Here is a 13,045-nt window from a genome sequence, read left to right as displayed (position 1 = left end):
CTATACGTGTTTTAATATAGAGCACGTTTCAGGACAGAAATAGCCGATCATTACTGTACTTAAAAATAAATGAAATCGCCGTGAAATTATTTTATTAAGCGGAGGAAACGTTTACCTGTTTTCAAATATCTGTGTAAGTATAAAATTATATAAATGATAAAAACTACCAGGTAGCCATTTCCATCACTATACTATTACATTATATTCTGTTCAGTTATTTTCTAAAACTCGCGAGCCATAGACGAGAACGATAACTTGGTGGTGTCCGTTCTGAAGCCTTCCGGGCAAAACCTCTATCATTTCAATTTCATTTCCTTGCTAGTGCTAGCTAGAGGCAAGTTGTAACGTAAGTCTATTTTTCACCTTCAAAACATTGTAAGATAGCATGTATTGTGGTTAATTCGGTTAACATTCAACCCATGCCACATCACATTGACAGAGTTGATAGCTTTTTAGTTAGGTAACGTTCACACGTGAGATAAATGCTTTAAAATGCTAGCAAGCTACCTTGCTAATTTGTGGCCAGCTGGGTGGGCCAGCTAGCTAACTGGACATGGGTTAGCTAGCTACTAGTAACAACCCACCATGCATCATTTGTCACATCTCGCACTACTCTGGGCTAGTTGTCAAAATAGTGAACATAACAGGATGTTACAGCAGAGAGGATTCTCTTTGGGTACATGTTGTGTATATCTCTTCATCAAGTAGGAGCCGCCTAACAGAGGGCTTCCCATCATACTGTACTGTTCCATAGTCGCCAATAGGTGGCAGCAGAGTACAGTAGGGCGCCCTGCATCAGAGTCCGCTACTGCTGTACGAGTCAATTGTGAGAACCAATAACATACCACGAGGAGAGAAACAGTCCAGACGTCAGACCTAAAAAAACATCCTCAGCCTCAAAAGCATGTCTCACAGCCAGCTGGCAGCATGCCCTTTCGTGGTCTGCTGTTCCCACAGGGTGTGTGCGCAGGGACTCTTCAGCTCTGGTTCATAACTTGTTCAACTGAAATATGTAGGACATGGGTCTTCAAACTTTTGCTGCCCATCTCAGGCAAAATGGCGTCCCAGGGACCCTCATCACAGTTAGCAACAAAAAAAAATTCTCCAAATGTCTTGTCTTATCATCAGGTGAATGATAATAGCAAGGAGAAGTAATCAACATTTGAAAATGAATAGATTTGGTATATAGTTTTTCTAAAATTGACCTCCCACATTATAATTGGAAAAGGAAATGTAAAACTCTAACATGGGAGTTACCTTTCTAACTAATAGGCTAACACATTTTTGCTAATAGTAACTGTTTAGCTGGTAAACAAAGGTTAGCCATGTGTTGGCAAAAACGTATTAAGTCAAGAAAGCTTACCAGCAGCCAGCACCACTTGCCGCACTTGTAGCCTATTGACTGGTAGCCTATTCGTGGGTGCTTTTTCAAAGCCTGTGTCAGATACTCCAGTGGGTGTAATTTGACTCCAGTGGGTGTAATTGACTCCAGTGGGTGTAATTGACTCCAGTGGGTGTAATTGACTCCAGTGAGTGTAATTTGACTCCAGTGAGTGTAATTTGACTCCAGTGAGTGTAATTTGACTCCAGTGGGTGTAATTTGACTCCAGTGAGTGTAATTTGACTCCAGTGGGTGTAATTTGACTCCAGTGGGTGTAATTTGACTCCAGTGAGTGTAATTTGACTCCAGTGGGTGTAATTTGACTCCAGTGAGTGTAATTTGACTCCAGTGAGTGTAATTTGACTCCAGTGGGTGTAATTTGACTCCAGTGGGTGTAATTTGACTCCAGTGGGTGTAATTTGCTCAACATTAGCAGTTGAAATAAAGTTAGTTCATTCTGTTGTTGCTAGAGATATTTATGACAACATTGAGAGAGAAAAAAAATGTATGGACCCCTTGTAGTATCTTGGACCCCAGATTGAATACCCCTGATGTAAGATAAGGGTTTTCAAGTTAATAAACGTTTTTTTTTTTTATATAGTGATGGAGGAAGAAATCGATAGTCTCACACCGGGATATTATTTGAAACAAAATCACAATATTATTTTTGCGTTAGTCAGCTGTGCCTGCACCAAAACTCAGTATTTTTTTCTTCATAGCTTGTCCTCCATCTTCTTTTTAAATAGGGAGCCAATTTGTTTTCAGCACATTTTCCAAAACTCATTTTGTCATGGCTCTCCCTCGTCCCTCTGCAGCAGACATATGGTGAGCAATATGTTTGAACATGGAATCGCAATACATAGAGAATCGCAATACATATCATATCGGTAACCTAAGTATTGTGTAATATTGTATCGTGAGGTCCCTGTTAATTCCCAGCCCTAGTTTTTAAGAGCCTGTCAGTATTTTATAGACCCTTTTTTTATATAGCGCTATTTGAATTAAGGCTGGGAATTGCCAGGTAATCACGATACGATATTATCACGATACTTTGGTTGCCAGTACGGTATGTTTTGCGATTCTCACGATTCTATAGGTATTGCAATTCGATACTGTGATTTTATTGCGGCTTGATGCTCCAAACATATTGCTCACCGTAAGTTTTGATCAGTCATGGAAATAAGTGCTGAAAACAGATTGTCTCCCTATTTAAAAAGAAGATGGAGAACAAGCTATGAAGGAAAAATACTGGAGTTTTGGTGCAGCTACAGCCAACTTATTTTGCGATATGTAACTATTTTTCCCCCAATCACTAATATGAATACAGCTTGTGAGAGGTTCTGGAAATAGGGTAGCAACTATGTCATTTAAATGAATATAACAAAAAGAAATGTGAAAATTATTTGATCAGACACTGAAAGAAAAGCACGCTGAATTTCTAATGTGGATGAAATTATGGTTTGAGTTTGGGATGCATAACTGAACTTTAGTCAATAACTAATTAAATGTCCCCAGTCAGGAAGTGTCTATGCATTATATTGTGAATTCCCACCAATCAGGTGCTGTTAATCAGCCCTGCAATGCCAGTCAGGGTGTGTCCCCATTCACCCTGATGTTTGTTTGTATACCAGAACAGGCATTCCGGTCTGTTGCTGAACTCAACTACCAGTACGTGTCTCCCCCCAATACTGTCTCACCCTCCCTCACTTTGTCTCCCCTCCTCCCCCCTAGGAACGCAAGACCCCTCAGACTTACGACTCAGCGCAACCCACTGGAGAGGAATGAGCCAGGCTACGCAAAAATTGGGTCAGTAGTTAAGCCAAACAAACACTTGTCTGGGACCTACACACACGCATCAGTCCAGACATCAATCTTAAATACACAAACACACATGTTCTGGTATGGTTTTGCCTCTGTTGGAATGACAGGAAGGATAGTCCCGAGAGGTGTAAAGGTATACAAGTTGAACGACACACACACACACACACACACAACAAACTCTCTCCCAGGTGGAGTGCTCCTCCATATATAGCTCTGAGTCCCTGCTTACCTGTCACTCAGCAGCTCACCCATACAATTGAGAAGCGACATGTTCCACATTCCTGAGCCCCCCCCCCTCTTTTTTTTTCTCTCTGTGGAACTAGGTTGGGGGATAACTGCTAAAGTAGAGAGAATAGCAACGGAGAGGGAGAAAGATGTATACGATTTCTATGAAGTGTGCTGTGTTCTTCCGCCATGCATTGTGTTGTGCTTTGGGGTGTCTGAAAAGTGTCTCTGCTGTGTAGGCATGAACCAGCTCTGATCCATGAAGACCTGAGAGTTAAAGTGTGGGTAGGGAGAGAAACAAAGAGAGAGAGAAGCCCTTTGGTCTGCTTTCCCAGGCTGTCCGTCAGGAAGGCTGGATTTTTTACACCGTGACCACCGCGTTGCCCTTTCCTGGGGAAATCCGAGACAAACAGAAAGCAGTGGGGGGAGGGGAACAGGAACACTGGGCCTGGGAAGGAGAGGAGGGGGGAGAGCGAGGCAGGAGCTTTTGGGAATGCTTAGGAACATACCCAGTCTACACCTCCCCTTTTGTTACCAGGCCTTTTTAAACCCTAGCCTTCCAAAAATGTGCCCTGTCCTCTCAGTTCTCAGTGGGTGTTATGGCTTTAAATCAAACCCAAAGCAGAACTGCTCCAAAACTCGGTCATTAACCCTAAACAACTGCTGTTAATACTATACTATCCCACTCCTTTTGAGTTAATGATAATCCAGTTATTCTTAAAGGGGAACTGACAACGTTTTAACTCGTTTGCAGTCATCCCCACAGTGACCGTACATACATCAGTTTGCTGATGACACAACGGTGGTAGGCCTGATCACCGCATTCACATCGACGGGCTGTTGTGGAGCAGGTTGAGAGTTTCAAGTTCCTTGGTGTCCACATCATCAACAAACTGTCTTGGTCCAAACACACCAAGAAAGTTGTGAAGAGGGCACGACAATGCCTTTTCAGCCTCCAGGAGACTGAAAATATTTGGCATGGATCCCCAGGTCCTCAAAAAGTTCTGTAGCTGCACCGTCGAGAGCATCCTGACCGGTTGCCTCACCACCTGGTATGGCAACTGCTCGGCATCCGACCTTAAAGCGCTACAGAGGGTAGTGCGTAGGGCCCAGTACGTGACTGGGGCCAAGCTTCCTGCCATCCAGGACATATATAGTAGGCGGTGTCACGGGAAGGCCCAAAAAATAGTCAAAGACTACAATCATCCAAGACACGGCAAGCGGTACCGGAGCGCCATGTCTAGGTCCAAAAGGCTCCGTAACAGCTTCTACCCCCAAGCCATAAGACTGCTGAACAATTTATCAAATGGCCACCCGGAGTATTTGCATTGACACTGTTTTTACACTGCTGCTACTTACTGTTTATTATCTATGCGTAGTCACTTTACCCCTACCTACAAATTACCTTGACTAAGCTGTACCCCCGCACATTGACTCGGTACCGGTACCTCATGCATATAGCCTTATTATTGTTATTTTATTGTGTAACTTTTTATTATTTTTTACTTCAGTTTATTTAGTAAATATTTTCTTAACTGCATTTTTGGTTAAGGAAGCATTTATTCGGCACATGCGATTTGATTTAATTGATTTGATTTAATTGATTTGAAACAGAGTCAAAAACATAAAATTCCCATTTTATTCTACAAAACCAACTTTATTTATTATTATTATACTTTATTATGTATTATTTGCGTGATTTATTGTTGTCTCTACCTTCTTGCCCTTTGTGCTGTTGTCTGTGCCCAATAATGTTTATACATGTTTTGTGCTGCTGCCATGTTGTGATGTTGTGTTGCTACCAGGCCGTTGTTGTCTTTGGTCTTTTTTTATGTGGTGTTTCTCTTGTCGTGATGTGTGTGTTGTCCCCACAGCAGGCCGTTATTGTAAATAATAATTTGTTCTTCTTTTTTTTACTTTAACTGGGCAAGTCAGTTAAGAACAAATTCTTATTTACAATGACAGCCTACTGGGGAACACTGCCTTCTTCAGTGGCAGAATGACCATTTTTTACCTTATCAGCTCAGGGATTCGATCCAGCAACCTTTTGGTTACTGGCCCAATGCTCTAACCACTAGGCTACCTGCCTCCCCTTAACCTCTACAGGATCGGTGTCCTTCCCCATGGGACGGTTAAGCTAATGTAGGCTAATGTGATTAGCATGAGGTTGTAACATTTCCCAGGACATAGACATATCTGATATGGGCAGAAAGCTTCAATTCTTGTTAATCTAACTGCATTGTCCAAGTTACAGTAGCTATTACAGTGAAAGAATACCATGCTATTGTTTGAGGAGAGTGCACAATTATGAACTTGAAAATGTATTAATAAACCAATTAGGCACATTTGGGCATTCTTGATACAACATTTTGAACAGATATGCGATGGTTCATTGGATCAGTCTAAAACGTTGCACATACACTGCTGTCATCAAGTGGCCAAAATCTAAATTGCGCCTTGGCTGGTATAATACATTACAGCCTTTCTCTTGCATTTCAAAGATGATGGTACAAAAATAAAAAACACGCATGTTTGTTGCTTTGTATTATCTTTTACCAGATCTAATGTGTTATATTCTCCAACATTAATTTCACATTTCCACGAACTTCAAAGCGTTTCCTTTCAAATGGTATTAAGAAAATGCATATCCTTGGTTCAAGTCCTGAGCTACAGGCAGTTAGATTTGGGTTTGTAATTTTAGGTGAAAATTGAAAAAATAGGGTTGGATCCTAACTGACTTGCCTAGTTAAATGACAAATAAAATGTTTCTTTAAATAGGTTCTATTTGAATAAACATTCCATGACGTACAATAACGGGTTGTTGTCAGAATATTCATATAATTCACCAATTCATTTCTTGGTAGTCCAAAAAATATTGCTATCAAGTTGTAAATCACAGCTGGTGTGGTACATTGTCTGCTGCCTCCATTCGGGGTGCACTGTTTCAGTTTTATTGACATCTGTTTTTCTCCAAACTATTGAATGTAACTTTTAAATTTTATTTCACCTTTAACCAGGTAGGCCAGTTGAGAACCAATAATCATTTACAACTGCGACCTGGCCGAGATAAAGCAAAGCAGTGCGACACAAACAACAACACGGTGTTACACATGGAATAAACAAATGTACAGTCAATAACACAATAGAAAAGTGTATATATACAGTGTGTGTAAATGAGGTAAGATTAGGGAGGTAAGGCAATAAATAGGCCGTAGTGGCGAAGTAATTACAATTTAGCAATTTAACACTGGAGTGATAGATGTGCAGAAGATTAATGTGCAAGTAGTGATACTGGGGTGCAAAGGAGCATAAATAAATAAATAACAATATGGGGATGAGGTAGTTGGATGGGCTATTTACCGATGGGCTATGTACAGGTGCAGTGATCTGTGAGCTGCTCTGACAGCTGATGCTTAAAGTTAGTGAGGGAGATATGTCTCCAGCTTCAGTGATTTTTGCAATTAGTTCCAGTCATTGGCATCAGAGAACTGGAAGGGAAGGCGGCCAAAGTAGGAATTGGCTTTGGGGATGACCAGTGAAATATATCTGCTGGAGCGTGTGCTACGGGTGGGTAGTGCTATGGTGACCAGTGAGCTGAGATAAGGCAGGGCTTTACCTAGCAAAGACTTATAGATGACCTGGAGCCAGTGGGTTTGGCGATGAATATGAAGCGAGTGCCAGCCAATGAGAGCATACAGGTTGCAACTAAGGCTGGGAATGTCAATACGGTCAAACTAGCTAATAGGCTAGTGTATCTATTTAGGTAGCAAGCTAAAACCACGGAGCCTAACGTTAGCCAGCTAGCTGCTAGGAGGATGTCATGTCATTGGAGGAGTGGGTGAGTGAGTGACTTTCTCCCCTCATCATTGTTTTTGGTGGCTACACGCAACTAGAGATGCAGGTGTCATTTGGTTAGCTAGCAAGAACTGGAACAACATGTCTCCTATATTCGCAAACTCACTCTGACGATCTACTCCAATTTCAGAGCACTCTCGTCTGTGTGCCAGAGCGCAGAATAGCTGATGAATTTACGATCGCACAACACCCACTGAATATGACCGGTGTCGGGAAACGTAGGCAAAAAATAATAAGTCATAGTTAGTCACGAACACTCTAGATAACATGTAAACAGCCTAGCTAACCAGCTCTGCTAGGGCGAGTAAACTGGTCAAAGTGAGGTGTTCTTTCTCATTTGTGTCTGAAAGGAGCAAGCTAGCTAACTTTAGCCAGTTAGCTTAGGTGCTTGGTTGGGACAAGCATGCATTGGCAGGCAAGCTGCAGAAGGATGAATAGGCTACAATTCTACATCGTTTCAGTGCAATTTCATTCAGGTGTATTTTGTGGCTTTTGGCAAATACGTTTTAATGATTTTAAAGTCTCGCTGTTGCTATTGCCTGTAAACACACAGTTCAGTTCAAAGTAAATGATGGCAGGCTTGTGTGGCAAATGGCTTGTTTGTATAAAGGCCTACTGTAGCTCTGATTGGTCTATGGCGCACCAGTTTGCGTCGACTCCGGTCCTGGACGAGACGGATGTTTTATTTACTGCAGTGTCTATTAATTGTCCGAATGTACGTCCGCTTTTCCTACTCTATATTGTTATATAATTTTCACATGCCTTACTATACGTAATTCCCAAACATTCTAAGAATTTGTGAAAATGACCATATCTAAGTGCTGGCTTGTCAGATTTTTTTTTTTAAAAGTATAATATTCTTCCTGGGGGGTGTATATGAACCGATTCTAATAAGATGTCATGTTGCTAAAATTCTGTCAGTTCCACTTCAAGTAGTAGTGATATAAACATTGATGGAGTGGTTAGTGTAGCAATAGGCTAACTTCAGAAAGGACAAGTGCTAGTGTGTGTGATTTTGTTCAGTTTGCCATGCTTCAGGATTCGGGAGGTTAGGCATATCTAGTGTGAGGGGAAAGGGAGTGAGAAACACATTAGGCTGGTAACCCCTATGCCAATGACAGGTTGGGGTGAGAGGTCAGTAGGGGTCAGTGTGTAACCCCATATCAACTGTGTGACCTCCAGGTGCTGACCCCACGGCACTGAGAGAACAACTCTTTGACTTCTGGACCAGGAAAGAGCTAGAGACGGTGAGACAGAAAGCTGCATTTACAGTGTGTATGTCGTCAACTTCACAGTCTGTGTGTGTGAGAAAAAAGCTTGAGGGAAGGAATGAGCGAGCAGTGCATTATCATGTCGCATGCCAGGTCTAAACTGGATATATCTATAAGAATGTTGAGTGAATGACTGTGTGCCTGAAAAATTGTGTAAAAGATCAAGCCTCAAGATTACAATCTCTCAAACAGACTTGCCTTGTTTGTAGATATTGACTAACTGTGCAAATTGTGAGAGATGTTGAATGAGAGAGGGAAAGTGTGTGACAGAGAGTACAAAGTACTGTGAGTACCAAAATCTATCTAAAACAAGATTCAATACTTTAATGCCATACCAAACAAAGTGTTATGCAATTGATAGCTTTATGTGTAACTTTGAAATGTGAGGTTTTAGCATAAAAGTTAATATGCAGAGATTGATTTGGCACAGATGGAGAGTGTGTATCTAACCCCCCCCCCCCACCTCACATCCATCCATCTCCTCCCCTGTCCTCTCAGCTGCGAGCTGTAGCCTTCAAGGGCTTTTCAGACTTCCAGACACCCCTAGAGGACCTGCTGTGTGTCCTGGAGGGCTGTCCAGGCAGGCAGAAGGGGAAGGCCACCACCATGGGCCACAGCATCCTCATGGAGTTTGAGCGCTGGAGACGCACACATCCCAAGGTCAGTCTCAGTGAAGGAAAACAACATGCTCAGTTCCACTGAAGATCCTCTATTGTAAACAAGTAGAAAGGGTGCCAGGAACCAAAAATAGTTCACATAAAATGGTCAGCACTTTATTTCACTTGAATATGATTTAAAAAAAAACTTGTTTCTGTTTTGTCATTATGGAGTATTGTGTGTTGATTGATGAAAACAACAAAGAATTTAATCCATTTTAGAATAAGGCTGTAACGTAACAAAATGTGGGGAAAAAGGGGTAGGGGTCTGAATACTTTCCAAAGGCACTGTATGCTTGTGGTTTATTAATTAAGACATATCTCTACTTTGAGCTAAAGAAAATAATCACGAATCGTCATTTGTAAATCTCACCTACCTCCAGGTGACCCTCCAGGCCGTCCCAGAAGTCTCTAAATTGGGGCTGCAGCGTCGTGCTCTCAGCCTCCTCACGGACGCCCAGCCCAGCTTCATGGATCCTCTCATAGACATCTACCAGCTGGGGAATCTGGACCGGAGCATCCTGAGGCTGCATATCATCAAACTGCAGGCTGTCAACTGCTACAGGGAGGTGGGTTGGTGTTGTGCTATTCTTCTTCATCTGGTTGTTGTGGTGGGACGGGGTGGATGGGAATCAAATGGGTTAATCATGATGGAGTCAGTGCCCTATATTGGGGGGGAATCAAAATGAATGTTTGGGGATTTTCACAATTTAAATAAATGTTTACATTGTTTTTCAGGCTGCGTTGTTAAGCATGAAACTGGAGCTTCAGAATGAAATGGATATGGAGGAGGTGAGAGATCAGAACTTGTTATTAAAAGCAAAGGTGTGTGTTGGTACTAAACCATGACCCCCCCCCCCCCCCCCCCCGTGTGTTGCAGATCTGTGTCCCCCTGATTCTACAGGACAAGCTTCCTATGGCCGAGTCGTTTGTAAGGGGCCATCCTAGACTGGAGGAACGTATGGTCACACTGCTGGACTCCTGGTGCCATCCTGTCTTCAGCATAGCACAACTACGCAGGTATAGTGTGTGTGTGTGTGCAACTCTTTCTGTGCGTGTATGTGTGGCGTTAGTGGGTGGTTTATGTTTCCTTGTGCTTCACTGCAGGCAGTTTCCCCGCTTGTCCCTCTCCAAACATCAAACTGATCAAATCCAGCCCAAGATGCTCAGCAAACAAGTGTTTCGACTGATGGAGAAATTCAACATCGACCCAGGTGTGTGTGTGTGTGTGTGTGTGTGTGTGTGTGTGTGTGTGTGTGTGTGTGTGTGTGTGTGTGTGTGTGTGTGTGTGTGTGTGTGTGTGTGTGTGTGTGTGTGTGTGTGTGTGTGTGTGTTCTGATAGTGCCCATGTGTATCACTGATCATCAGAGTGCCTGCTCTACATTTTCATTGGTTTCAATGGTTTCACTTTGCAGGCCTGTGTCCCAACTCTGTGTACAAGCGTAAATCAGACTCCATGCGTTTCCTCATGTATAAAAGGTTTGTGGAGGTAAGCAGCAAACCTGGGTCCCTTTAACATGATATATTTCAGTCCTGTTCTTATGCGGAGTTACTTGCAATCAGGTCATTCAATTAAAGTATGTTTCCTTATGTTCTGTGAGGCCTCTGCTTTCTGCCCCATTCACATGTCCTCACTTCTCACCGTCTCTGACTTTCAGAAAGGCATGTCAGAGGAGAACTGGTGTGACCATGTACAGGTACGCCATGTGAAATCAGCTTCTCTTTTTGCTTAGTTTAGTCTTTAAAAAAAAAAAAACACACACAACAGGGCCCATGCATGATATAATCTCAGTGTCTTGGTTATTGGTTGGTTGATTGATGGTGTGTGTGTGTGTTCAGTGTTCACTATATTGACGAGTATGGTCAGTCCACAGTGGCAGACGACCCAGAGCTGCAAATCCAGTTGGTTGAGTTGATGGTTAAGTATGGTGGGATGGTCAACGCTGCCCAGTGGTCACTACACTACGGTCTCCCCAAAGATCGTTTGCCGTTTGGGGTGTGGGACACACAGGAGAGCCTACCACCCTCGCTGAGGTACAGAGCTGTGGAGAGAATGAAGGAAAATAAATGTAATCTATCAGTCAATCTACATCTCTGTGTTGTCCGCTGTCCACATACACACACACACTCTCTTTCTCATATATTCATTCATTCAATCCTCTGCCTCTTCTTCAGGAAGGTATCTAAAGGCTGCAATGCTGAGTCGTGGGACCCGTCCCAGGCACACCGTGATAGGTTCTACCAGCTGCCAATCACCAGGGACCATGTCCACTTCCTGGAGACCCTGGAGGGGCTACAGCGCTGCAGAGACACAGTGCTACAGGTATCAGTCAATCAGAGAGGTGGTTCCACTCCTCACTGGCTTGTGTGTGTGTGTGTGTGTGTGTGTGTGTACACGACAGCATGTCATTTTAGTTTATAAAGGATCTCTTGTAGAAAACTTGCAGACTAAATGGTAAGCACCAAACACCTATGGAAAAATGTAAACAGTAGTAAAATAATAGCATTTATCAAATTTTATTTGTCACATGCGCGGAATACAACAGGTGTAGACCTTATTCACAACCCCAAAATATCTTACCTCCTCTCCCCTGTTCTCCAGCCTGGTTGTATAGTAGGGGTGGATATGGAGTGGAGAGCAGGGTTCGGTGCAGTGTCTCCCCAGCAGAGGGTAGCTTTGATCCAGCTGGCAGTGCCAGGCCAGGTGTTCCTGTTGGACCTGTGTGCCCATGGATTCTCTCAACACAACATCACTCTCACCTTCATCAGGAGCCTCTTCTCTGCTACCACGGTCCTCAAGCTGGGTGAGTGAAGAGATTGGTCTATATTGGATTTATTTTTGTCTTCAAAACATTTGTGGAATGGGTCTTGATATGCCTTCTGTTGTCTGTCCATGTGTCGGCCAGACCTACAGTACCAGTCAAAAGTTTTGGACACACCTACTCAGTCAAGGGTTTTCTTTATTTGTACTATTTTCTACATTGTAGAATAATAGTAAAGACATCAGATCTATGAAATAACATATGGAATCATGTAGTAACCAAAAAAGTGTTAAACAAATCAAAATAAACTCAGCAAAAAACTGTCAACTGTGTTTATTTTCAGCAAACTTAACATGTGTAAATATTTGTATGAACATAACAAGATTCAACAACTGAGACATAAACTGAACAAGTTCCACAGACATGTGACTAACATAAATGGAATAATGTGTCCCTGAACAAAGGGGAGGTCAAAATCAAAGTAACAGTCAGTATCTGGTGTGGCCACCAGCTGCATTAAGTACTGCAGTGCATCTCCTCCTCATGGACTGCATCAGATTTGCCCGTTCTTGCTGTGAGACATTACCCCACTCTTCCACCAAGGCACCTGCAAGTTCCCGGATATTTCTGGGGGGAATGGCCCTAGCCCTCACCCTCCGATCCAACAGGTCCCATATGTGCTCAATGGGGTTGAGATCCGGGCTCTTCGCTGGCCATGGCAGAACACTGACGTTCCTGTCTTGCTTGAAATCACACACAGAATGAGCAGTATGGCTGGTGGCATTGTCATGCTGGAGGGTCATGTCAGGATGAGCCTGCAGGAAGGGTACCACATGAGAGAGGAGGATGTCTTCCCAGTAACGCACAGCGTTGAAATTGCCTGCAATGACAACAAACTCAATCCGATGATGCTGTGACACACCGCCCTAGACCCTCTACCTCCAAATCGATCCTGCTCCAGAGTACAGTGTAACGCGGTGTAACGCTCATTCCTTTGACGATAAACACGAATACGACCATCGCCCCTGGTGAGACAAAACCGCGACTCGTCAGTGAAGAGCACTTTTTGCCAGT

At 43.0% G+C, this 13,045-nt stretch overlaps 1 protein-coding gene across 4 annotated transcripts in view; it reads left to right on the top strand.

Annotated features, from left to right (window-relative positions):
• Nucleotides 1-13,045, top strand: part of exd3 (exonuclease 3'-5' domain containing 3) — a 64,188-nt gene that overhangs the window by 189 nt on the left and 50,954 nt on the right. For 2 of the 4 annotated variants that reach the window (XM_071340232.1, XM_071340261.1), the window contains exons 1-13: nt 245-346; nt 3,113-3,187; nt 8,465-8,529; nt 9,052-9,213; nt 9,593-9,778; nt 9,948-10,001; nt 10,090-10,229; nt 10,317-10,423; nt 10,625-10,698; nt 10,868-10,906; nt 11,077-11,243; nt 11,385-11,532; nt 11,812-12,013. In XM_071340232.1, the coding sequence (XP_071196333.1) occupies nt 3,163-3,187; nt 8,465-8,529; nt 9,052-9,213; nt 9,593-9,778; nt 9,948-10,001; nt 10,090-10,229; nt 10,317-10,423; nt 10,625-10,698; nt 10,868-10,906; nt 11,077-11,243; nt 11,385-11,532; nt 11,812-12,013 (1,369 nt within the window). In that variant the 5' untranslated portion in view covers nt 245-346; nt 3,113-3,162. Of the gene's footprint in view, nt 1-7; nt 134-244; nt 347-3,112; nt 3,188-8,464; nt 8,530-9,051; nt 9,214-9,592; nt 9,779-9,947; nt 10,002-10,089; nt 10,230-10,316; nt 10,424-10,624; nt 10,699-10,867; nt 10,907-11,076; nt 11,244-11,384; nt 11,533-11,811; nt 12,014-13,045 lie in introns of those variants that run through there. The other 2 variants (XM_071340241.1, XM_071340252.1) reach the window with 2 other exon arrangements.

This window comes from Salvelinus alpinus, chromosome 1, assembly GCF_045679555.1.
Source record: "Salvelinus alpinus chromosome 1, SLU_Salpinus.1, whole genome shotgun sequence".
Taxonomy (NCBI): Eukaryota; Metazoa; Chordata; class Actinopteri; order Salmoniformes; family Salmonidae; genus Salvelinus; species Salvelinus alpinus.
Note: the sequence above shows the minus strand (reverse complement) of the source record. Positions and strands in the feature narration are given on the sequence as shown.